At 35.9% G+C, this 27,541-nt stretch overlaps 1 protein-coding gene across 1 annotated transcript in view; it reads right to left on the bottom strand.

Annotated features, from left to right (window-relative positions):
- Positions 1–27,541, bottom strand: part of WDR70 (WD repeat domain 70) — a 126,336-nt gene that overhangs the window by 19,126 nt on the left and 79,669 nt on the right. The window contains exons 11-13 of the mRNA XM_085042170.1: positions 15,941–16,040; positions 9,970–10,054; positions 8,911–9,049 (exon numbers count right to left, since the gene is read on the bottom strand). Coding sequence (XP_084898296.1) covers positions 8,911–9,049; positions 9,970–10,054; positions 15,941–16,040 — 324 coding nt within the window. The remainder of the gene's footprint in view (positions 1–8,910; positions 9,050–9,969; positions 10,055–15,940; positions 16,041–27,541) is intronic.

Genomic DNA, 27,541 nt, shown 5'->3' on the forward strand with positions numbered 1-27,541 from the left:
ATTTTAAAGATCTATTTTAGGATGAGATAAAATCACAGTCTGGTTACGTTTATTTTTCTCTGTTGATTAGAAAAGGAGCCTCGGGTGACTGGATCAACTGTAGACATCTATATTTGGTCAGGTGAATCCCTAGAGCCTAGAGTGGCCAAAATAACTATAAAAGAAAAACAGAAAACTAATGAGGATCTATATTAGAGCATGTTGTACTACTTAGATAAAACTCCACAGTTCAAGAATCTGGGTACCCGTATTGAATACTCCTAGTGCAGAAAGAGTACATCAGACACAAACTTCCAAAACTGTCCAACAAATCTTGAAAACCTTAGCTTCAAAGATCAGGTCTAGCACTGGAGATACTTAAAAACTTTATAGGGATAAAACAGAAAAAACTCCTATGTTTGCCCTTATTGCTTAGCCCTTTCCTAACCTACAGTCTAATAAATAAATAATAAAGAATCTGTTCTGAAGCTATGCAATAAAAAAGTGAAAGCAAGAACTGCTGGTCTAAGAAAATATTTTCAGTTAAGAGAAGAAAAACTTAAACAAACCGTCTCTCTTTCCCATGTGCAAGCTTTGCTTCAGTGGCCATGACGGTATGTGATGGGCTCTGTTTGAACAGTGCTGCCTGGATTTGCTCACTTGGCTGTCCAGGCAGCCAGATAAGTGACATGCCAGCACGGAAGATAGCAAAAAAAAAGTGAAATGACATTCTGACCATGGTCGTGGATTCTCTAAGGACAGGTGGCCCCAGCAGTGGCTAAGTGGGGCTTTTCTGACTGAACTGAGTATTTATCTTAACTGTAATCACTACAAATTCCAGCCTTTCTGAAAAAACGCTTGCCTGTCAAAATCAGTTTAAGTAGGCACACAACTAGTTTACTTAGCACACCTATTCTGTCTTTTCTCCTATGAAACTACAGTGAAGAAATGTTTGTAGTATCTTTTAAATACACAGGAGCTTAAAACATAATAAGCAACACTACTTAGGAAGCCTGTAATAAAAAGTAATTACCTTCCAAATTAATGTTATCTGCTATCTAAGCCTATACTACATTTGTATTTGAGAGGGGTAAGCGATTTCAAACTTGGGCTGGATCGAGGGATCAAATCCCAGTGTGGCCTCTCAGCTTAATCTTCTGTAGTTCTGGATCTTGCACATTACGTTTTTCTGACTTTAGTAACATGTCTTCCCATAAGATAAGGGGAATGTACGAAGTAATTTGAGGAAAAAACCTCCATTTATTTAATAGAGTTTCCATGTCTTTGAATAAAACATGTAAATGTTTAGATGCCAACAGCTGAAGACAGCTTCCTACTACCACCAGATTGCTCCCAATCCATTTGGTTACCACTGCTTTTAAACAACTTCTGTAATTAGGGAAAGATATTAAAGCAGGGGCTTTCAAACTTTTCCACTTTATAATAAAGGTGTGGAACCATTTAGAAACTTCAGCTATTTAGATTGCTGTGCAGTGGATAGAAATCCAGTCTTTGTACGTATTTTCACAGACATGTTTTATGTGGCTTACAGTTTTCATGGACCAAAAAAATCTCTGCCAATTTTTATTTTATACATCCCAGCAAGAATGCATACACTACTTGAAAAAAGAGAGGAAAATGCCTCAGAATATACAAAATATCTCACGCTGACGAAAGATCCGTATGCATTCTAACTTATAGTAGAGTAACTCCTTCCTGTGTCAAAGATCTCAATGTTTTAAAAGAAAACACTTACTTCTCTCACTCATACTCTGTGAAGTTCAGAAACAGGCCCTAAGGGGTTCCAAGCAAGTGTTTCAACATATTTTCACCCAAGTTAACAAATAATTTCTCCTCAATTAGATGCAACTAGAATTTAAAGGAAAAATTAAAAAAAAAAAAACCCAAAACAACAGAAACTCGATATTCTAATCTGTAGATAATAGCAATCTTACCTGCAGAAATACCATGGTTTCTACACAATAATCAATGATCATTGATAATGATGGCTGAAATGCAGAATGGAAACTAAAAATCCACTAAAAGTTAGCACAAGGAAATGCTTCTATACAGATAGTTCTTTCGTTCTCCTACTGTCCTCTTGATTTCTCTGCAGATGATCTCCATGAAACATCAGCTACATTAAGCATCTGCTGCCTTCCAAGAGCTGCAGAATTTCTGCCTTTAGAATCACAGAGAGGTAGTGCTGCTCAGAAGCCATATCAATTCCCACTGCACACTCTGTAAACTCTTTCCACTGGTGTCTTAGAGCACAGGTGATAAAACAGTCATCAACCTGGCTTGCCATGCTGCTTTACCTGGAAAAGGCTGCTCTGCCTCCTGGAAGCACCAGAAGACAGGATAAAACTGTGTAACTCTTATAAAACTCCTGTATTTTTAATAATTTTTAAAAAATTAAATAACTGATTTAGAAGTATGCTACTTTAACATGTCTGCCAAGTTGAATAACAAACTCTTCCACCTGGTTTCTTCTTTCAAGCAAAAATACGGTAAACACTTACATGTTGATATTATGCATGCTCTGATTTAAAAAAAGGCTGCTCACATAACAAAAATGTACTAATACTATATTTAAAAATCTACTGTAAACCCCAATTGCAAAAAACTTCAGGTCTGAGATTCCCCTGGAGCTCTTCCATGGAAAAGAGCCAACTATAATAAATAAGGTGGGAGATTAGGGAGTATCTACAATGCAGTGACCTGCTATCATTAGATTTAAAATACTCATGAGAATACAGTTGTGGAGGAAAGATTACTAATATTTTTCCCTTGTGAAACATGACTTAGAAAATGTGTGGAAATATTCAATAGAAAAGGGACCAGAAATGGATAAAACTTACCATTTTCTATGTAGAAACCAGAACTACCCTAAAAACATTTTCAGAGGCCAATATTTTAAAGAAGGATTTCAATTTAGAAAATATGGATAACAGTGCTGTACCACTTACCTTTCAAGGTACAGCTATAAAATATATTCTTACAAGTGCATGGAGCCACTGAAAAATACTTTCCTCTTTCCTCTTTGAAAAAGTAACTTAATCAATGTGGCAACCTGTTTCCCTCGTAACTGCAATGTAGGACATTTCAAGTACCTGGTCTGTTAAGATTACAGCCACACTTTCATCACCATGTATCACAAAACTAAGGGAGACAACCTTCACATACACCCCCACCCCTAGTTACAGGGACAAAACCCTCACGGTTTATTACTCTTGCATACCTCAAACCTCTAGTGACAGCTCCCCTAAAACAAAGTACATGCTGCTCCAGGATACACAAAGAGAAGGACCACATTGTCCTTTCATATATGTAAACAGAGAATAAAAATCGACAGGTACCACATTATAAAAGAAAACATTCCTGTGATTCACCACGTATACTAGATTTTTTTAAATTCACTTTAGAAAACACATATTTTCACTGGGCTGTAAACATTGTACTTACTTCCCTATTGTGGAAAATATGGATTTTCCTTTGAAATAAAACAAATAGCTTTAAAAAAAGGAACAACAACAAAAACAAAAACCAAAACAGAAGTAGCATTATGATCTCTTCCAAAAGTTAAAATAATTTATTTTTCTTAAATTCAAAAGCTTTAAATCTTAGTGAAACGTGCCACAGCAGAAAAGACCTTTACTATATATTACTGCACCTTATAAATAGTAAATGACACTGTTTGAGGTCAAGAAAAGAAATACTGCAATCCTATATCAACTGTGCATAAAGGATACTGGAAGGTTCATATTCCTTATTCCTTCTTTCCTTTTCACTCTTTCATCTAACAAGAAGCTTTATTTACAGCTTGTCTCAGAAGACCTTCCTGAAACATCCTTTAGAGGTATTTTTAGAAGTATTTAATAATTTAACTTCTGCTTATATTTGAGAAACTAAGAAAATATTGAAGAATCCTCCTAACAGAAATAGGTTTCCCATAACAACCATATATCTATGTTTTTGGATTGTTGCTTATCTACAAAAATCTGTGGGATATTTTAAAAACTTGCACATCTCATTTTATAATGTACACAAACTGATCATCCTGGCTCATTTTTAAATTAAATTATTACTTATATTTTCATTAAAAATCAGCAATTCCTGTAACTATTCAACTTTTATTCCTTTTTATTTTTCAGTGCCCATTCTTCCTTGGCAATAATGGGGTGTAATTCTTGTCCTTTCCATATGGGGAAAATGAGTACTCTACTGCTGCCAAGATCAATCTTGTCTGTAATATGTCTGTAATAAGGATAACTACCGGGTGATCTGTTGGAAGTAGCCAAATGAATGACAGACATGTGAAAGTGATTCAAGTGCCTATCCACAGCTATTTTAAATTAAACTGACATTAGGGGAAATGTTGTGTACCCAATTCTTTTTCCCATACACTAGGTATTTATAACTGGTTCCCATGAAGATCTCATCCTTGCATAACCAAAGCAAGAATTAGGAATAAACCCTCCCTGACTTTCATCTGGCAGTGAAATTTCCCTTCCCTTCCAGACTGTAGTTACAGATATCCCAAAGATGAGACCTCATTCCAAAGCAGCTACAGGTCTTCCTGCCTCTCATACTACCTGAAGAAAAGAAAGGGAAATGGCCTCTGAGTTTCTAGACATAAACTCTATACCCCCATGTTCTGGCTGTATTATTTCCTCACATCTGTTTAAGTGTCCTTATCCATGTAAATAGAGTGAAGAAATGTTCTGCATGCAATTATACACATTTCTGATAAAATAGGCCTCTAATGCTCAAATTGAGGAAGTTTAATAGAAGCATTTAATTGTGAACATTTCAGGAGAGAGCAGAAGAACGTTTCATAAATAATACTGTCAAGATAGAAGAGAAAGAGACAAAAACTGTAAAAAGGCTGCACATTCATAAAAGGACTTTTCAAGTTCCATTTAAAAGAGAGGAATTCTGTACAGTTTAATAAGCATAACAATTGTCACAGTACAAAGCCCTCAAAATCTCCAATTGTTCTTGTATACACTGAGCCAGAGAAACACTGAGCTACTGCACACAGAGCATCAGTTTCCTTATGAGAGTCAGAGTGGCAGGAGCTCCCACCCTGATGTAACATTGATCTAATCTGCAGTAAGTAAATGACCCTGCCATAACCTGCAGCATGGGTGATTTCTTTCCTTGATAAACTCATGGGAAAAAAATCCACTGAGTGCTATTAACTGCAAAATTCTTCTGTCTGCATCAAGATATCTCAAAAACAGCAGTCACTGGAAGCAGAAATGATGGACAGAGAAGCACCAATAATTTTGTGTTTGTCCTGTTCACACCTTCTCTAGCTACTGGCCAGAGACAGAGCCTGTGGTCTCCAGCTCTTCTGACATAAGTTTTCTTCAAAAGGTATTGCTATTTATCTAAGGATCTTGAATTCTACAAAAGCCCCAATGCCTACATGGTGGGATGGCATTCAGTTGTGGTCACAACAACTGTTTAGTCACAGATTGTGTCTGAAGAAAAAAAAACAACACTAATACAAGAGTAAAAAAGCAAATTAATATACTATACTCAGCCACAACAGCAGAGACTAATCAGACTTTAGTCCATTAGTAAAACCACAAGGTTTCACTCCAGCAGCTCTGAAACAGTAATGGATTTTCCCATGAAAACTTGAAAGAAAAGGTGAAAAAAGGTTTGTGTGGTATGATGGAAAGGAATGCCAGACACAGCTTTGGTCAAACATTCCCATTAAATATTTTCTCATTACCCACTAGGTTCACACACAGGCCAATTTCACTGGCTATTTACCAAGGAGGTTTAAGATAATGTTTTCTGCTCTTCACTCTTTTTCAATTTTCTAAGCTGGCTGGCATTTCCCTTAAAAATTCGTTGTGAAATTAGAAAAGTAGCACATGAATAGTTTGTACATTTTCTTCACAGTAGATTTTCTGTTATTCTGATTATATATATCCTATCACTAAGCCGGCATACAATTGCCTTCAAAAAGTCTTACTATTTTAATTTTATAGTGGAAATAAATTACTAAAGATGCCTTTTTTTCTTTACCAATATGAACTAAATCTAATTGAAATCACTGAAATTATTTCATTAGGAATGAGGGCACATCAAGTTCTTTGCAGAGAGAGATATTGGTGCACTTGTGCTTTTATTACACATATAGCATACCATCTCTGCAATACCTAAAAAAACCCAAAATGGAAAGAGTAAAATTACGTATTTCAGCACTAGGTAACATGCAAAGTGTAAAGAAGTATAACACTTAGCTGCAGAAAACAAACTGAAGTCTTAGATAACATTATGTGTTGATCTTTAATTACACTAATGCTAAATGCTAACTGCTATTTTTGAGAGTATAAGGAAAGAATGAAAAGTAGGAAAGTAGCTGGTAGAAAGCAAGTAATTACTGCACTGCCGAAAAAATGCTTTGATAAACTACACACAAGATATTAATCTCCCAGTTTACAGACCAGTGATCTTTCCAACAAACAGCAGTTACTGCTTACAAAACATAAAAGCCAACTTCTTGAAAATTCATTTGCTTTTAGCATGCCTTTATGCGTTTATATTTCATCAAACACAGTAATTCGAGAAGAATAAGTCAAGAACACTAATGAAAAAGCCAAAAGATACAAACATTAGAAAGACCTTGAAAAAATATACTGATCTTATTTAGCAAGACTGCTTATAGTAATTTTTCTTCTTTTCTATTCAGGTTGATATGCTAAACTGTGTTTGCCTTATATGCGTAGAGTTAAAGTTGTAAGCTGGACAGACTTCTTGTACAGATATTAGTAGTGCTGACTCACTGAAAATTATGTCATAAGATGAGTATTTGTAAGCCTCAATTCTTCACTTATTACCTCCGTTATTTTAATTTCCACTACACGCAAAGCAGAAGAATGGCAGTCTTAAATTTTATAACCACAAATGAAGAAAACCAGCAGCACTAAAATTCTATAGAACAAACTGATTTACTACAGTCTTAAAAAGTACCATATAAATATCAGCACTTACACAAATTTATAGCATAAAATTATGAACCTGCTTAGATTTGTACATATACGTAAAATTTAGCTCTTAGTGGCCCCAGTGAAGTTGCTTACTGACAATTTCCTACTGCTGGGTCTCAGTTGTGTCTCTTTTGCATATTGAAGCAGAAAACAGAAATTTAGCTCTCAAATCTGAGAGAAATTGATAGCAAACTGAGCTTTTGTGGAGTACCCTAGAGCACTATCTTAGCAGGTAAACAGAACCCCTATTTCCAAGATTTAGAAAACAAAGTTACCAAATGAAAATTATACTTTCTTTGAATGCAAAAAAACGCAGATTGGAGAGCAGTATTTCGCACTATTTAAGTTCTTTTAGAGATACAGGATCCACCATTGGCCAGCTCCTCCTTCTTGCAGTCTTAAATTTCTGCACACTTGCTTGGCCACCACTGAAAGGAGATGCCATCATGGCCACCTCCAAAGACTCATCTCTAAGGAGCTCAACTTCATTGTGAATGGAATTATGAAACTATTTTGTTTCCTGTGCCCACAGACAGGAGAGCTCCTACAAAAATCTACTTCTTGCACTTTATTTTATGTAGTTGTTTTCCTTTTCTCTGTCATGAAGTTTCAGAGAAGATACTGAGGCATTCGTGTTTTCTCTCAAGGTTATAAATACTTGGCTATAAGGCTTGCATCAGAAAATAAAAATTTGCTAGAAAATATCATGAGTTAAGTTGAGGTTTGATATGTTCCATAGAAGAAAAATTCAAAAGCCAATTTCTGCTGTATTTGGAGAAATTCTTGAATACTAAATAAAACTTCCAAATTCATATAAAACCCTTTTGTATTTAGATTATAAGTTCAAGATGAAAACAGGTGTTTTTTCTGCTCTAGGAAAACAGATGTTTTTTCTGCTTTGATAAGAATTCTGCATTTTTAGTTTGCAAGACGGTTGCCACTGAAATTATAGGTATAACAAATCCATCCATAGGATGAAGTAAAGGAGAATACAGGATTTGAAAAGAAAAGCAAATACAAATTTATATTTTGTATAAATGACATCCACCAGAAGGAAGTTTGGTCAGCTGTGCTAGGAAAGACTGTTGTGCTGGCTTTAAAAAAGTGCAGAAGGAGAAAATTGTATCCAGAAACAAAGTGACAAAATTGCTAATCCGACATCCTGCAACAACTAAAGAGACATAACCATACATTGTCATACTTATCCATGGCAATTCTGTCCTAATTTCACCCACTCCTGCTCACTATCATCTATAAAACTACTTGTGTATGTCACAAGAGTAAAAGGACCTTTTCAACTATGGTATTGAGCTTTTCTTTTCTGTACAACGGAATAGGTGGTCAGTTCAAGCCATACACGAACCCCTCTGCATTACAGGTTCAAGCTTTAGGTTTTTACATCACTGGGATGAGTTTAATGTTTTTGATGGAGACATTCTTAATGATTCCTTCCTTTTGTCCAATATTTTTGCGTTTAGACAAGCTAGAAATGCATTCTAGAGTAAGCACTAGACTTGTCTCATGGATAAAAAGGAGTTTGTCACAATAAGGCATTTCATCATGACAGCTGGTGAAGTAAACAACATAAACACCTAAATATCATAGGATTTGTGTGTCACTTCACAGATCTAAATGGGTTCACAGAAATCCTTAAGAAATGCAATGGTAACACCAGAGCAGGGAAGTCCTACTGTTTAAACAACTTGTCCTGGGATTTTTTTTCCTTTTTTTTTTTTTTTGTTTTCTTTTTTTTAATTGAAACAACAATAGGACCTACTCAGGTTACTCTAGCCCTGTCTCTTAATCATGGAGTAGGAAAATCACAATAGTGTTAGTAGTTAATTATGTGTATGAGGGAAAAGAAGCATATAAATATGATTTCACTCACATTTGGAAGAGATGACCAAACTAAAATACATACCGCATCTGTAACTTCTATCTCATACAGCTTCTGGAAGGTCTCACGATCAAAGAAAAACAGCTTCCCACTGCCACCACCTTTCTTAACAGAGGTGCCAGTGACAAGGATTTTATCATCTGGGCTGAAACAACAATCTGTCCTGTTAAAGAAAACAAAGCATGTCACTGGGCAGATAAATAATTAACACAGAGTTACAACTGTAACAGAGTTATCTGTTACAATTGTTATTACAGTTGTGCACAGGATGTGCAAAACTAGCAGATTCAATAAAAATCCTCCTCCCAACAAAATTCTCCTCCACTCAAAAGTCTTGCAAGCTTTTCAGTATGAGAAACAAACAAAAATAAGAAGTATTTTCAAATCTGGTTGTCATCACTAAATTAAAAAATGTACCAGTCATGAAATCTGTTTTTGCTGATGATACATTCTTCAGTGATGCAAGGTGGTGTGTTTACATATTGGCCAAAAATGCTTTTCTGTTTACTTTTCCTCTGTGATACAAACTGCAGTTAAGATTGAGCTGTCCATGACTTGTCTCTCTAAGATCTTATCTCAAAATTACAAACTGTCCTTAGGGGATTTGGCTGTATTACAGCTATTGAAATGTAGGTCAGACCAATAAAAATACTGAAAACAATACTTAGCACTATGCAGTAAAATAAAGTCAGCACTTCTGACACCATAACCTGAATTCATACCATGTACCTTTGTGTTTTGTCTACTTTTTCATTCAGCTCTTTTTTTACTAATCATAGACTAAATAAGAATGAGGTTTACATTTATCTCTCCTTACACACACATAAGGGCCGCTGCCTGAAAGGTTGCTAATTTAATTAGACATAAGACATATGAGACTGAAATATCACAAAAGTGAGATATTTTAAAGCAACATGAATTCCTAAAATAGACAAGAATTGTCACTGCACAGTCCTCCTTGTGCAGTCCTTTCTGCACAATTGTGGACCTACTGACAGCTGAGGATAAGAACTGCAGTAGAATCCCGCCCCATTCAGCAAAATACTGCTCTTTCTGCTAGTTTGAATAAATTAGAGTACTTACATCGGAAAGAAGCTGGGCAGCCCATCTGCTGAATTAAGAGGCTTTTTAAATTGCCTAATATCCCATATCTTCAAAGTATCATCTCCTATGAAACAAAAGAGACAAAGGTTAGCAATAAAGAATTTAGGTTGAGAATTTAGGCATGTCAGAAAATTTCATCCTCTAATTCAGAGACAAAGAGAATAAAATTATACAGTAGAAGCACCCAAAATGGGAACAATTTGGAAGCTTTTCGTCACTAAATGACTATGACAGTACAAGGCTGAGAAGCTCAATATGCAGCATTCCAGTGGATCAGAAACTTCTCAATGGCCCAATTCTGTTGTGGTTATCCCTCCTACCAAGAACCACTATTCACAGTGGAATCAGTTTCCTCAATCACTAATTTATTCTGTGATTGTGAGCATTGGCACTTTGCTGCTAGGAATAAATTTAACTTCCAAGATATCAAAAGAAATTAAAAATGTTGCCATGAATGTTTTAGATCAAAACCAAAAAAAGTTTTATATGTCTGGTTTTTCACCTGTTCTAAAAAGCAATCAGGAAGAATGGAAAGCACATGAAAGTCTTCCCCCTTCTTTATCAGGCAAACAGAAACAAACTGCTATCTCAGTATGGAGAAGAGGCCCTGGAATCAGTCAGAAATCCTCAGGGAAGGGGGTGAAGGGAAGCAAGTGAAACCACATTTGCTATAACAAAACCTTTTCACCACACTACCTTTAGCCATAAAAGCCAAAATCAAGGTTACAGCAAGACATTTGTAGCAGTTCTCATCTGTGTTTGATAAACATGGTGTGACTGTAGGCCAGTAAAAGTCAGGCTGTTTATCCCTTTTTGAAAAGTTATGACATATTAACAAAGTGAGAACAGGGGTAAAAAATGAGATTAGTTAGTTAGTCTCAGAGACATCTACATCTCTGCTCTGATCGTCCTTCTGGAACACATATTTCCAGCATGAGATGAACTACAGAATGTGAGCTTTGAAGCACCTCACTCAAGCACCTAGACACGTCCTAGCATCTGACAGCAGTGCCCCAGCACTTTCGAGGGTTAAAACAAGGATGTTTAAGCAACAATTCTCTTTAAAAATATTCAGAGATTAATTTTCGACAAAAAGTTACCCAATCTTCCTCCCCTAGGAGGAAAAGGAGGCAAGACCTGCTTCCTTACAAAGCACAAATCTTACAGGGAAGTAGTTTGATTATCTACAAGTATTCTGGGGATTCATAGCCTTTGAGGCCTTGGAAATACAGTGTTTTTAAAAGAAGTAACACACTGCAAAAAAAGAAAACAAGGCCAGCAGTGCCCTTTACAGGGAAAGCAGTAGTGTGTGGCCTCGTACATCATGTATGTTTATATTAAAGACTAGGGTAACTCTTTACTACAAAATATTTTTAAGAAGTGGACAACTTAAATAAATTATGTCTAGAGCAGAGTATATTTCTATTCATTGGGAAGCTGAAAAACGACAAGAAAGAAAAATGTTGAGTCCCTGTTTTGAGAATATCTGTTTTCTTATTGTTCCCCAGTAGAGTCCATCCCAAGTACTTCAAAACATTTCGTCTTGTAAAACGAGCCCTCCCTTTTCCCTCCCACCCCCCAACAAAAAAACCCACTTATTGTCAAGATGTTACATCTAAAGCACCAGCACTTTACAAATGTATGCAAAGGACACCACTTGGCCACTTTGCAAATCTCCTGGATAGGGACAGATCTACGGCTAGCAGCCAAGGCTGTTCTGTTCCTCGTGGAATGAGCCTTGACATGATCTTCAAGCTGTAGTCCTGCCAGGTTTTAGCAGGAGAAATGCAGTTAGACATGTACCTATAGGTCTTTTGCTAGCAAGAAAATGTAATGGGCTGGTTAAAAAGTTTAGAAGACTCCAGCAGGACTCAAAACTGTGGTTGATTTCAAGTCAACACTGTCTTAAAGAGACAGAAACAGATTAAGTATTTGGAGAGAGGAACATGCTAGTAGAATGACTTGCTGTGAAACTCTTACCATCATTAAGAATTTGCTCAAATTAATTTTTCCTAATTAAAGTTATCAGAGTGCAAATGCAAACTGGTTCCTAAATCTAATTTCCATTTGGAGTTGAAATCACTAAGATCGCAGAATATTACCTTTCCTCAGCACCAAGGATTTTTTCCAGTAGCATTCTAAGCATGTTGATGCTTAGAAGACTTCTTTAATAGAGCTGTAGCAGTAGCAGCCTGTTTAAGTACTTTATACATGAACAAAAATAGTTATCCTTAAACAAAAGCATATAAAGAGAAGTTGTGCAATTCAGTATGAAGCATTCAAAATAGTCTGCTCAGATAATTCAGTATTTTTTCTTGATGGCAGACTCCTCCAAAGCCTGCCAGGATTATTTAAAGCTTTTATAGCATTTTTAGTAGCATTTGAAACTATATTTTTTGCCATTTTACTAAGGGTACCAATAAACAGGCTTAAGACTGACACAATCAGGTCAGACACTGTTATGCCAATGGTATTGGATGCCAGATTTATCAAGAGGTAACAATTAGATCCTAGAAAAACAGTCTTTGGTGAGCAAAGATAGGCATTTTGCAAATGTCCTCCAGTCAAAATAACGCCAAAGCACTAATACCATAAAGATTTTATCTGATTTTTTTCTCTTCTTTTCAGAAGATACTGACCAGGAAGACAAGCACATGAATGCGAATGGGCCCAAAAGAAGCAAAAGTGCTGCCAGAAATTCACAAAGCCTACAGTCAGCAACACTATTTAAAAAGAGAAACTCCTGTGTTGAAAGCAAAGCTCAAGGATGGTAATTGTTCACAGAGATCAATGAGGAAAGCAAACAAAAATAGGAGATGCTAATTTTAAGAAGTTACAGCTTAGGAAATGCATAGCACAACAGGCTTACCAGAATACATTTATCAACTCTGAGCCTTTTTGTGAAGGCTTACACTACTGATGCTAGAGGCACCTTACAGAACAAGGTACAGGCTTCTGCATTGTCCTGGCTCGGCAGGAGGAGCTGCAACAGCTACAGAACAACCTTTGGAGGCATCACAGGTTGGGACCAAAGCCAAAGGTCTCGTGAGGGAAGTCACAAAAAAAGGCATCTACACCAACCTTTGGAACAGTTCTCAGCATCACCTGCATCCATACCAGCCTGATCAAATATTTAAGCACATTATCCTCTCTAAACATATGGAATGAACATATGAACATGTGGAAAGGATACTAGAAGACTTTCGTAAAGGCATTTCAGCTCCAAGTGCTGCAAATAGTTGATTATGCCTATTAAAACTAGTAAATGCATTTTTGGCATTGTTAGAATGAACTCCAGTGTTCAGCTCCTGAGAAATATTACTTGACAAAAACCCATTTGATTTTTAAAATGCTAATGTTTGCATTTACTATAAACAGCAATATATTATTACACTACACAAAACAGAAAGTCACTATAGATGCTGCTGCATGACCCTTGAGTATACAAGGTGTTTCTACCTTTTAAAAAAACTTCAAAGTGAAGAATGAAATACAAGTAAAGTGGAAAAAAACAGACCACCAAAAATATTACGAGTCAAAAAAAGATCTTTAAAATTCTTGCAATAAGACCCCAAGTCCAATTCTAATTCTTATCTCTCCCCTGCTAAACAAAGAAAATGTTCCCCAAATACTATCCTTCATGGTTTCAAGCATGCAGAAATATCACTTTCTTAAGTTTCTGTCAAGTTACTACCTAATACCCAACAAGAATAAGACTGGAAACTTTCATAAGCAGCTCCTTAGGTTTTCATTTTCCCTTGTGCCTGCAGCTGAGCCATGCCTCATCTTCTCATATCCAACACAGAATCTACATCAGATGCAGGAAAGTCCATCAGGCTTTCAATGAAAGTTCCCATGCCCCAAACAACTATCCTCTCTTTCATCCTCAGCACTTGGCAGGTGCGTTAATCTACGAATGCTGGATCCACATCTGCTTTTGTTGGTACAGATCCAAAGCAATACTCATATTAAAGCACTAACCAAACAAGTCAAAATAAGGTATGAATCCTCCTTACTTTCTAGCATAGTGCACACAGAGCTTTTTTTTTCTTTTAATACATTAGACAAAGGTAGCACTTTTATCCACACTGAGTGGCCAAATTTCTGTGCAGTCTTACATTCTGCAAACAATCAATCAACATTTTATGCAGCTGAGAGCAGAGTGTGGTAGATAAAACCTGAGTAAATGAAAGTCTGTTTAACACGACACAAAAACTGGAGACAGATGAGGAAGAGCAGACAAGTAAAAGTGCCACATGCAGTAAAAATAAGAAAAGGTCATTTATGTGATCTACATTCATAAATGTGAAATAGAATTTACATAAATGGAGGTTTCAAGACAGCACTAGCGAATACCCCTCACTACACATTAGCCTTGTTTGCTGTTATTTTTAAAAGGACACTGAGGTTCATCCTTAAATTTCCTGAAGTATGTCTGTGTGAATTTTTTTTGGGAAACGCCACTGGCAGACAGAGGCAGTGTTTTACTTAGTGCAGAATGGAAAAAGACACAGTTCACACACTTTCCAAGCAGGAGAAGGTTCACACTTAAGAGTCTGGTTCGCTAAGGACAAAAAAGCTTGGGAGCTTTTACCTCACCACTTACAACACATTCATGATGGGTACAGTGACATCAGAACTCTGGATCCAGGACCCTGCCAGCAGTTATGAAACAATCCAAGTGCTATTAGTGTCCATAAACCTAGGGCCTTCGAGGATAAGACTGCCAAGTCTGTACTCTGAAAGATGTGTTGTGGGAAACATAACATTCAGAATATTTGAAATGTGGCAAGACATGCAAAGAATCAGTGAGACAGCACCCAGTATCAGTTCCATTTCACTGTACTGATGTGCACCAGTGAGACACTCTATCCTCTTCAGGGACAGGAGCAGAGGGAGGGCACAAAGAAAATACAAGCTACTTGGCTAGGAAATATATCCACTGCTCCACAGCTTTTTTCATCTATTAATACCTCTATTCTGGTATTTTGCATATCTAATCTCATTCTGTCTCTGTACCAAACTGACCAGATGTCCTAAACACATGTTAGGCACAGTGTTAGCAGACATTAATGTATACTGCATCTCCCTAGGCCTGTTTATTTGGCCTTGGGGCAATGCTAATGCATACACAGAGCTTCTGGTTACAGCTGTTTTCCATCCAGGCAGCTTGGATTGTATGCTTGCACCTGTCTGCAAAATACTGGGTAGACAAATCTCAGCATGAAAAGTTGCCTTCAACAGACACCTATCCCAATAAAGAAGTGAATGAGTCCTCAAAACACACATTTGCCTTCTCAAGACGTGTTCTGTTATCTAAGACTCATTTATACAAGTTTTATCTGAAGTTTACAACACAAGTTTCTTCCCAGTCTTGTGGACATTCCAAATTCTTTTGCTATTCAAGTATATCTTGGCAAATCAACTCCAGTCATCAACTTTTGATGTTTGCAATACAGGTTAGATAAAAACTCCAATTAGGACAGAAAATTATATTGCCTAAGAAAGTTGTATGAGGAATTAATAGCTCCAGAACAAAGACAGTGTTATTGAGAGGCAATAGTCTTCCAAGGAGTACTAAGCAACAAAAACAGGACTTTTTTTATTTTTAATTAAGCTAATTATTTCCTTTCAGTGTATTATTACTGCTAGACAAGAAGGCAGATCAGAAACTGTGTAATATAATCAGCAACGCTCTCTTACAATATTTCTTAATTGCAGTAAAATGCTCTTTCAGGAACATGGTATTGCACATTGTATCAAATAAAAGCAGTACATTGTGAAACACTTTAGATTTGAATCATTAGTATCTGATTTCACTACCTTATATCCATTATAAACAATTACATCCCACAATTACATGATTTATATGGTTTGTTTCATGAACCATTTCACTCAGTAAAGTTAAAACTTACATTGAACACATCACAGGGTTCTTTTAATCACCTACCTCCCCGGCTGGCAAGGACAGTACCATCATAGGAAAATGTCAAACATGAAGTGTCAGTGCCTGAAGCATGGGCTTGCCTGCAGTGGAACTTTGTATGTACCTGTTTGTCAAACAAATAAAACAGTACAAAATAAATTACAATTACAAATTAAATTACGAATTAAACAAATGGGACAAACATTACTTCATAGCATTTTCTGTGCTCTGCTGCTACTCCTGATTCTAAACTGAAACCCCTGCATTTTTAGGAGGTACAGTAGATAAGTATTTCAACAGCTTTTTAAAAATGTCATATGTGTTTCAGAATAGGCTTTCATAACAAGAGCTTGAATGCAAAACTCGACTTCTTCATAGGTTTAATTATATAGTACACATTTACACAGCACTAGCACTCCCACTAACCCTGAACAAAGGTAGTTACGCCTTGTTAAGATAAAAATACATTCCAAGACAGTTCTCAACACTCCCCTAGGCAGGCTTATAGTTCTAAAACTACCAAAATACAATATACATACTTTGGAAAGAACTTAAAAGGACTGGAAGAATTAATTTTGCCAAACTGAATCCTTGACGGAATTCATGGCTTACATAATAGAACAAAGTTCAGGTATTTTGAGGTTTGTGTTCCATTTAGCTGCAATAAAATTCAAGTTTGGGAACAATGTCTGTTTTTTTTTTTAATTATTTCTATTTTGCTGATAATCTGAAAGAAATGTTGAAATTATTTTCAAGTTCACATTTTACTCTTGTATGGAGATCACTACTTATTTATTGTCATTATTTAGTGAAATATGAAAAAATTCTATTAAAATGGGAGGAACCTCAAATTAAATTTAAACAGTCTTGTAAAATCAAGCTTTCCCACTTCCCAACCAAAACCAAAGGTCTCAGCTAAGATTCTAAGACACAAAGTGGAAACACAGGAAGAGAGAAAGGGAAAAAAGGGAAAAGACAGAAACAGAGACAAAGGAATGTGAGACAGGTTTATTCATTTTTTAACACCTAGGTAACTGTGCTTCTCACTTGCCCTCTTTTCATAACAGAATACTAATTCATATAGTTGTAAAATTAAGCATTCAGACTTAAAGGTTGCCAGTGCAACTGTATCTTATCTTCTCATCTGTAAGATGAGGATTAAAACACAGAGAAGAAAACAACAAATTAGTGATCTTGAAGTCCTTCATTTATTGGGTGATGAGCAAAACAGAAAAATATGCATAGAAGCAACTCTTTTCAGAGAAGGGGTTGAACAACATGCAGAAAAGTCAGACCTAGAATCCCACTCTGAACAGTAAGAGGACAAGACACCGAGCAGCTGCTCAGTGATTTCTATCCAAACTATGCATTAAAAGATACATAGTTCTACAGAATAAAAAAGGGGGATGTGATCACAATATGCAATCACACAGACTGATTTAAGCTTGCACAGGAATCCTCAGTTAATCAATCTTCTAATTTTTGACTGTGCACCTTACTAGGGCTCTTTTTATGACTATTTTATAAGTAAAAGACACAAACTAGTAATTTAATGTTTATTCTTAAGAATATTTGTTCTAAATTTGGTTTAAAAGATACAGAATCTTTGTGTGATGACATTAATGATTACTGCAAGCTTATTTTAGTGTGCAGATTTAGTTAAACATTGAGAGGAGTCACATGAGGCATTCCCTCCACAAGAAACTCATCAACAAACAAAGGGGGACTGAAAATACCAGGAACATGCTTCTCACAGTATTTGAACATTGAATATATTGGCCTACACTTAGCCACAGTAATTGTTTTGAAATTAGTGTCACTTCTAGCCAATTATGAATACCCTGGAGTCTATGAACAGACGGCAGTTTACAACTGTTTGTCTTTGGTCGGAGTGTTTATAAATACTAAAAAACATATTTTGTGCATCCAATTACATAAAATTTTCCAAGTATGTGGGAACACGTAAGGAATGAAGTGTGAAATGGCTATCAGGAAATAAATTTTCAGTAGTATTTGTTAAACATTAACAAGCAATTAAAATGATGTATTTTTTGTCTAAGAAAAACCATAGACACTTTCAAAAACATCATAAATGGTTAATAATCACACTTTAAAAATGCAAGAAAGATTATGTTATGTTATTAAGCTAATTCAAATAAATTGGAAAAACTTCATTTGGGCTCCATAACACTCCCATCCCTCCAGGCAATGTCACACTGACATACATATATTAAAATACCATTTTTTTCACTCTGCTGCCCAACTTAATCTGAAGGCACAGTATTTTTTCCTTTCATTTCATCCTCTATCAATCTGAAATTCCTTCCTCCTGTTATGTGTTGGGTCCAAATTAAAACACAGAAAGAGATCTGGGGTCCAACTAACACCTTTCCTTTCATGTTTGACTAGTAAAAACCCCAAACATCTACAGATTGATAGCAAACCACATAACAGTTCGAAATTTCTGATTTCTTCCTGTGGTCAAAGATACTGATTTTATCTAGCATTAATTTATGAAACCATTACTAAAACCCAGTCTATACCTTTCAGAAATTAAACAACTCATCTTAAATTGGCCCCAAGTTGTGCCAGAGGAAGTTTAGATTGTATATTACGAAAAATGTATTCACTGGAAGAGTGGTCAAGCATTGGAACAGGCTTCCCAGGGAAGTGGTTGAGTCACCATGCCTGAATGTATTTGAAAGACATGCAGATGTGGCACTTGGGGACACGGTTTAGAGGTGGGCTTGGCAGAGTTAAGGTTAATGGTGGGCCTCGATGCTCTAAAGGGTCTTTTCTAACCAAAATGACTTTTTGATGCTACATCATGCACCATAGGCCTTCTCAATGAAGTGCCTATACTTTGACCAGTCTTTGCCCTTTTGTCAACTGTCCTGTAGAGAAAGGAAATCAGCAACATACAGATATCAAAAACTGACATTATTTGCCCCTTAATCACAAAAAATGAAAACAAAAGAACAAATTCTGCCCAACTCTATCCAGCTTCGATACTTTAGGATTTCATGTAAAACCAGACTTGTCTGAGAGAGATAAAAAAATTGCATCAGCAATGCTATTTGTCTTTAAAAATAAATTTGCTTGGTTTACCACAAAAAGATTGTTTTCCTAACTTTAAGCTCTGCAAGCTCACCCTCATATATTATTCTGCAAAGGAATATAACCCTGAATTGTAATACTAAATCAAATATTCTAAAATGATTGAAGGTTGAAAAGAAGTTTTTGCACATACTGGAAAACATTCATTGCAGTTTTCAAAGAAAATAGTGGTTTTGGCCTCTGACCTCTTAATATTTTTAACAGATGTCTAATCTTGCTAACAAATCATTTCCAAAAAAAAATTGTTATCAGAATGTTTCTTGCTGGAAAGACATGAAACAACAGAACTAACGTACACAATTCAAAACTTTGATTCAAGAAGGGAAGGGGAGAGCATTGAAACATTAGATAAAGATGTAAAGATAATTAGGGCAAAGTGTATCTACATATCTCCTTCATTACCCTTCTCCTTTTGTTGCAGAGGTGCCTACTATTATGAACTAATAGTCATGTGCCATACAAAATTTGACAAGTTCATAAATCCTTAACATTTTCTAAAGATTTAGTTGCTTCAGCAAATTCTGCAGTAAACCACTATCTTCTGCAACTTGTTTAAAATCTTTCTAACAAATAACTCCAGCAATGTAAGCACTTTCTTCCTAGCTTTGTATTAGCACATATATTTTTGTTAAGCAATTACAGCTGACTGTACTTGTGCACAAAATGAGATGACAGGCATAAAACATGAAGCACATGTGAGAAAGGACACAGTTGCATTTATCAAAAAAAAATAGAATAACAGATAAATGTCAGGGTTTGCAATATTGCTGCAGTCCTTAGAGAGGATGAGACCCAGAAGATAAAAGGAAACCAGAGAAAGTTTTCGGAGGTGTTGGCGTGGAGGCACAGATACGTGACTGGAGGAGCATCAGCAATGAGTATCCCTTGTACAAAAACTGCTTGGATTGAGGAGGACCCATGTGAAAAGTGAAGACAACAGTGGCCACATGAAGGGTTAATAACAAAAAAATGATCTGCAACAGAGCCACATAGCTACAGCTCTGTCACACAACTGCTCTCCTTCTCCAAAACACTCAGTAAAACTTATTCGAGGAAAAAGACCGACCTACTCAGTTTGTTCACCTCAGAAATCCAAGACATGTCGATGAGAAAAACAACAATATGCTTAACTGATGGAATATCTGAACTTTCCACATTGTTTCTGGGATACAGTATTTCACAGTACGCCGACACTTTCTCAAGATTATAATGCTTCCCATATTCTGCCCCACCCCCATCTTTTTCTTTTAACAAAACATTGAATGTCCCAGGCAAGACATTCTTATTCCTTCTTATTCCTAACATCTTCTAGATTTTTTTTTTAAAGCAGAGACAGTAAATTAAGGCAGGTCTTGAGGAAAGTGAGACCTACACAGATGGCTATATCAATCTTTCTCTGTTTTACAGATGTGTAGCAAAATATAACTTATTTACTAGTGTGAACACAGTCAACCATACAACCACAATCATGTCCTGAGTGAGCCACTAGTAATGTGCAATGTATTTCAGTTTGCTCCAGTATAAGGACGGTGTGTTCTGAACAGGGAAGTTCACCTCTAGAGATGCCTCCAATGCTCACTAGCCATCTGTTTTCTCTTTTTCACATCAAGCAATGTTTCCAATGCTCCTTGAGAGAGCTGGAATTTGACATTTGCACTGGTTTCAAAAATGAGGCAGAAGGGCAGGACTAGCTCAGCAGAGATGCCTGACAAGCAAGTCTCAGACCATGTACAGCTAACTACTTGAGTTTTAAATGTGTCTTTTCACCTAAGATACTTACAGACAAAAAAAAAAAAAAAAAAAAAGCTCACACTGACAATATTTAATAGCTAAAGTTGTAATTTTTAACAAATATAAACACTTCCAAGATGACATATTATCATAGGGCAGGCTCAAGGTGACAAAATATGAGTTATAAAGCTGCAAGAAGAAAACAAACAAACAAACCAGAAATCAGTAGTCACAACTGAGCAAAGCTGTCTGGATCTTTGTTGAAAGTGATCCCATCAAAGACAGCCAACCTCTGAGAGCTGTGATCACAGCTGACAACACAGACAGGCTCCCAAGGCACAAGTTACACTCTTCAAATGTCTACTTCCCCATCCCCCACTTCAGCCACCTCTACCAAAGGCAGCATATTTCCTTTGTTCTCAATTAGAATGCACAGACGAAATGTAAGTGCACTTTCTGGGTTTAGTATATCAATTAAAAATTGTCAGGTCTACATATGTCAGCTGAATTCAGGAATTCCTCATTATTTTCCCTGAGTAGGCAGTTGCAGGCTGTATCAGATGCTTTCCTTAAGTCTCTGTAAACATGATCCCCAGGCTTTCAATTTATGTGACAGCTCTTCAATACCACTTCCCGTGGTGTAGAAATGGATGCTGTTTCAGTAATGAGCACACTGATGCAAAATAAGATTAACTTGTGAAATCTGAGGTTTTAGTGTTTACATGATTACACTCTTACATGATTTCCTCTTCTCCGTGACTTTCTATCTAACTCCATGACATCTACATGTATCATTAGCAGATGTGAAACACTCCTTCTTTTCTCTCAATCCCAATTAACCAATTATGAATACAGTAACCTAACTTTATTTGCCATAACCAGGACATCTGACTGACAATTGTATTTAACTGTCCTGCGTGTCCATTATATACTCATCTGCTGCAACTAAGGCCTTTTTCTGGGTGACAAGTGTTCACAATTTCTTTATCTCTCACACCCAGCAGTGGTTCAATACCCTTCATTAATCTCTTATATCTATTTCATAGAGAAGCTTACCTAGTTATTCACAATCACTGAACACATAAAAGACTTGGCTTTTTTCTTTAATATTCTGTAGTTTTTCTTGAGCAACTATATTGCAATGAAAAACCTATATAACTAGGAGCAAAAAAATGAAAAAAAGTATATAACTATTTGAAAATCTTATGGAATCTTCAGTCCCTTGCAATGAATAATGCATTATATTATGCAATTATGAATGAAAATAAAAACACAAGTGTGATATACTTAGTAAGAAAATGCTCAGAATGTTATGGAAAAGAGCAGTCTTAGAAGAGAAGTCCTATGGTGGTGTAGCCAGTCAAGGTGAAAAATTATTTAGTATTTTGTTAATTGCAATTCATACAAAAACTTGATTTCTATTTTTAAAAAAATCTAAAACATTTATGAAGAAGGCAATGAGGAAAGACACCTGATACATTTGACCACACGTGGGTTTAGGCAAAACAAGGAGGCAAGCAGGCTGCCCTGTCCTGGAGATATCTCTGATCCATTGCAGAGGATCCATCCACCCATCAACTCATTGTAGAGTGATGAGAAAGTCTTTCCTATCTGCCCATGCCTCCTTCACCAGGAAGAACATTCAATTGCTAAGAATACTGCTGTACTCAGAAATAACTTATTTAAGAAGAAGTTAAAGAATTTAGCTTTATTCATCAAGGAAGATTTTAGGAAACCATTTTAGAAAGATGGCTTCTTAACAGCATTGCTAAATATTTGCCTGAAGGTTTGAAAATGAAACCCCAGCTGAATGTTTGGCTGCACAGTCAAACTTTGCATTTGAGAAAATAACATATCTTGGCCACAAATATTATAAATATTACTAATAAAAATAGCTTTTGGAAACTATTCAGTTGGCTTCCTTTGGGCAGTTTTTACACTACATGAGAAAAACATGCAAGGATGCAAAAGAAACTTTCTTCTGTATCTTTTCATAACTCATCTAACCCATCTCATGTTATCCTAGCAAATTCAGATTTTTCCTCCTTTGTACCATGGTAAATATGGCTTTTGTAAACCAACAAAAAAGCCCACTTCTCCTTTTGCCTCTTTGAAAGTTACATTAATCAATCATAGACATACCCAGCTGTTGAAGGTTTCTTTGCCTTCCAGAAAACAATCAAAGGTAATCAATGTTATTCTGCAAAAATCTCATTAAAGATTCAGCTAAGATATATTAGAACCCCACTGAAAGTCCACAGATTTCTTCAAACACACCTATACCAACACTGGATGTTTCATATCATGTAAAAGTACCTTTTGCCCTACTGGCAATAAACAAACAAAAATACAAATGAAAAAAAAAAATATAAAGAAGCTACAAGGCTGTCTTCAAAAAGCAACTATAACAGCCTTATTCCCAGTTTATTCCCAATTATTCAATATAATTTCTCATAATCTTTAAGTCTCAATGTCCTCAAAGCTTAACCATTTTTATGGTCTGTCTAATAGAGGCACAGTGTAAATAGAGTGAAATAAAACTGAAAATATACAAAAATCTACATAAAGTTAACATTTCTGGTTCAGTAATCCTTGAGCCAAAAAAGGTTTGGTTTGCAGTGTGTTATCAAATGTGGCTGTATAATAAATCTATTTGCTTGTTGAAAATATTAGATAGCACATGTATATTCTAAGAGGATGAGTGTGTATTTCTCTTAAGAAATGAAATCATTTTCACTAAACATCTTGTAACCTAGCAAACTATTATTTCTTCTACATTATTAGATTTCTTTTTCTCATAAAATGTACTGTAAACCATCATGCCATATTTTATCTGCATAGTATTTAAAAATACATAATTTTTTTAAACTATGGATTTGGTTTTATTTACACAGATGGAAAGATGAAGATGAAAGAATGCCTCAATTAAAGGGGTGATATTTTTCCACATGAAGCATGTCAGTCAGAAAATGAGCATTCTTAACTCAGAGCCTCAGCGGTCTATAAAGTTGCATGAAGTAGCTGAGATTATTAGCTCAGTATACTTAGCACTGATTTTCAAGGGCAAGAAATATGTGAATCTATTTTTCTGAAGTCTCTAGAAAATATAAAATGCCATAATCATACAATGCAATAAGCTACTATGAGAAGATGGTTTTGAGAAGTTAAAGGAACCTCCTTTTCTTCTGTTTACAGGCCAGCTGGGCACTCAAGGATGGTGGGTGATACACACTTTTTTAATAATCCAAGATATGTTGCTATTAATCTGCAAGATGCAGAGTTCCTAAATGCCCTCAATTTCAGTTATCTTTAGCTCAGAATTTTACCTGATAAGTTCAGGATTAGGCCTCAGAGTTATATATGAGCAAAATGAAAATGTATGGAGCTGGCTGGAAAGGAAGTAAAACAAAGGTAACTCAAGTAAACTTCATTTTCTTTACAAGCAATATTCTTATCGCAGTTCCACTGTTCCTTCTTTGATGTTGCTTTTTCCTCACAGTAGTTTTATATATTTGGCTAGCTAAATAAGCAAACAAATAAAAAACTGGCAAAGCCGAAAAAAAATTGAAAAACTGTTTACAGGGGTTTACACTAACAGAACAGTGTTTTAAGCTAGTCTTCAGAGCAGCAATCAAGTACCCAAGCATTAGACAGAGTGAAAAATCTTTTAAAATATTTCATAGAAAACACTGCTTGCTATTGTCTAGTGAGATTTCTGAATAAATTTTCAACATGGGTCACTTTTAAAATTTATTTTGTTTTTCAATAGGTATTAAAACCGAATTTCTGATTTGAGCATGAGAGGATGGAATTTTTTATGTTTGCAATTAACATCCTTAGATTAATTAATCCCTTCTGTCTTGTATAATATAAATAATAAGATTATTATTAAAGGTATGGAAATATGAAAACGTCTGAAATTATATCCAAGACTCCTTTTAACAGGCTGCAGTATTTCCATAAAAATTTGTCTCTGAGGACACAGAATTGTTACATAATTTTTCATTCTGCAATTAGCCTTCTCCTCTACTATTAATGTTGTTTCAAACCACTCTTTCCTCTCCTACTTCCATGATTTAGTACCTTTCTCCGTTACAATTCTCTTTGACCACTAATATCCCTAGAATTCTTCTCCATTCAACAAAAAGATTCCTTTCATTTTCTCATTCTAGCCTCCCAGTTTCACTTCAGCACAGTATTTCACATTTATGCCAGCCAACTTCATATTTCTTCTACACCAGCAATGTAGCTACGAAATCACATGGGATGATATCCCATCCCTTACTCTCAACAACATTTCAGAAAAAAGCATCCATTTTCTGTTCCCCTTCTTCATTGTTTTATGAGGTTCTGTCCCTCCTGCACACTACCCATATGTTGGCTCCCTTCTTCACTATTCCCTCTGGTATATGATTACCTTTAGTTTCTCTGGCTACTCACCATTATTCAATCCCCTCGGTCTTTGAATTTCTCACTCTACAGTGGATTTTTAAACACCTTATTCACAACCACAACTCCCAATATTTTCACACTATTAAACTGCCTTCCAAAAAAAGGTATCTAATTCTCTCTCTGCTGAACATCTTAGTTCATCTTGACATCACTGCGTGAATGTTGAGCCGGCAACACAAATTCAACATGATGAAAGCTGTTCCTGATTTTCTTACATGGATACCGTATCTTCTCAATTTCCCTGGAAGATCTTACCTCTTTTAACCATTCATCATAAGAAAAATGTTGTTATATGCATCACAGTGTGTCATCTCCTTTCTGTCACACATTGTAAAACACACTGTAATAAATCCAAACAATAGCCCACTGGCAGTATTTTTACTTTAATGTCTTTTCCCTGTTTATTTCCTTGATAATGGTTCTTTGCTTTCAGGGGTCCACTCTTCCCTCATTTTGTCTTTCTAACAGCTGTATTTCACCAATTACATACACAGTTTTTCAACAACAACAATTACAGATCACTTATTTAATCTACAAGTACACCTGTGTTTTTCTCACAAAAAACCAAAAAAAACCTCAAAAAACAAACAAAACAAACAAACAAAAAAAACCCCAAAACAAACACTAAACCAAAAAAAAACCAAAAAAAAAACCCCAAAACCAAAAAAACCACCACCAAAATCAAACCAAGCAAAATCACTACTCCTTTTCCTGTAACGTGTGGAAATACACTAAAGTATCAGGTAAAAAAATAAGGATAAAAGAAAGGGGTGGGAGACAAACAGTAACTGAGTTTGCACATTGCACTGTTTTTGTTTGCTGGTGTAATCCAGCACTGCAGGATTCACTTTCTGACATAACTACCTTTGGTCACCAAGGAAGTCGAAACTTAAGTTTGTTTTACACACGCAGATAGACAGCACCACACATTAGTGCAGCCCTGCCTCACCCTCCCACCTCAGTGCAACAGCCAAGAAACCACAGTGACCTGTCTGGAATACAGAAAACATTCCTACACCTCTACACAACAAATTCCTACCCAGTTTGGCAACACACTTCAACACATCAAATACTGAAATCAAGCAGGCATTTTCACATTTGTGACAAGCAGCAAGCCAAAGGCTAGCAATGTAATGCTTTCTCCTGACCACAACAGGTGTCTCTACTTCTGAAAAATCACTCAGGCCCTTCAAGGCAGTCTTGAATATATGCCAGTCTTGCCTCACAAAAGCAGGGATGCACTCCCTGTCCTAGTTCTGCTCTTGTGAGCCCTGGTGAAACAGTGACTATAAAGGTCTGCAGAGTACTCTGATGGCCTCAACAGGATGAAGTCTGTTTACAGATCTTGGGGTGTCCAAGTGAGACCACAGAACTGCATAATCGTGAGGACAAAAAACAGGCTAGTGAGCTAGGATGCACCACCTTTTATATTCTCATACTGGGGAACACATTGATCACAGCAGCTACATTCATCAAGAGCTCCTACTGTCAACAAAAACAACACAGAGCCCATGATTATACAAAGAATTCGAGTTTTTAGAGCAACTCTCTCTTTGAATGTGAATTAACATAGTATATGTAACTTGGCCATCCTATCCCAAACTTAACAAAATCCATTAAATATAAATGAAAATTTAGTGTTGATTATGGGTGACTGCTTGGAGCACAAAACAGTCACAAGCCAACTCTTGAAGAGATACATATACGGAGTACAAAGTGAAACAGTAACCATAAAGGGACTTTTTAAAAAGTGAAATGAAAATTGCATATGTTGAAATATCTAAGAATATGTTGTTTAAATTACTGTTTAAAATTATTATACACATTCAGAAATTCTATTGAACTAGAATGTCATTATAAGTCTCTGGACATACTTAGACACATTGTATATGTATTTACACATAATGTGTGAAACGCATAGGTAGTCATATCCAACTCCAAGTCTAGTTCTCTATCTCATGAGAAATTTAGAACTTGTTTTAAGGGAAGCAGCTGTTTCACGGATGTATCTGATTTCAGTCTGCGTAGTATCACTGCAGTCATACATTAAATAAAACACAGCTGGACAATGCTCCACCTATTTCACCACCCTCTCTGCTAACTGTTTAGCACTACCATCTGTTGAAAACAAACTTTAGGAAACAGGAAGATCATGAATAAAAACCCTTTATTTTAAAATATTTTGCACTGGAAGAAGTTTTGCTTACTTATGAAGAAAGACTCACATATCTTCAATCACGTTTTAATTATGAGATTTATACCTAGAGTTGCAAGAAATCTGGTCACTGAAGCTTACAAACAATATTATATTATCACAAATACTTA

This window comes from Lichenostomus cassidix, chromosome Z (assembly GCF_008360975.1).
Source record: "Lichenostomus cassidix isolate B80296 chromosome Z, HeHo_3.0, whole genome shotgun sequence".
NCBI classification, from domain to species: Eukaryota; Metazoa; Chordata; class Aves; order Passeriformes; family Meliphagidae; genus Lichenostomus; species Lichenostomus cassidix.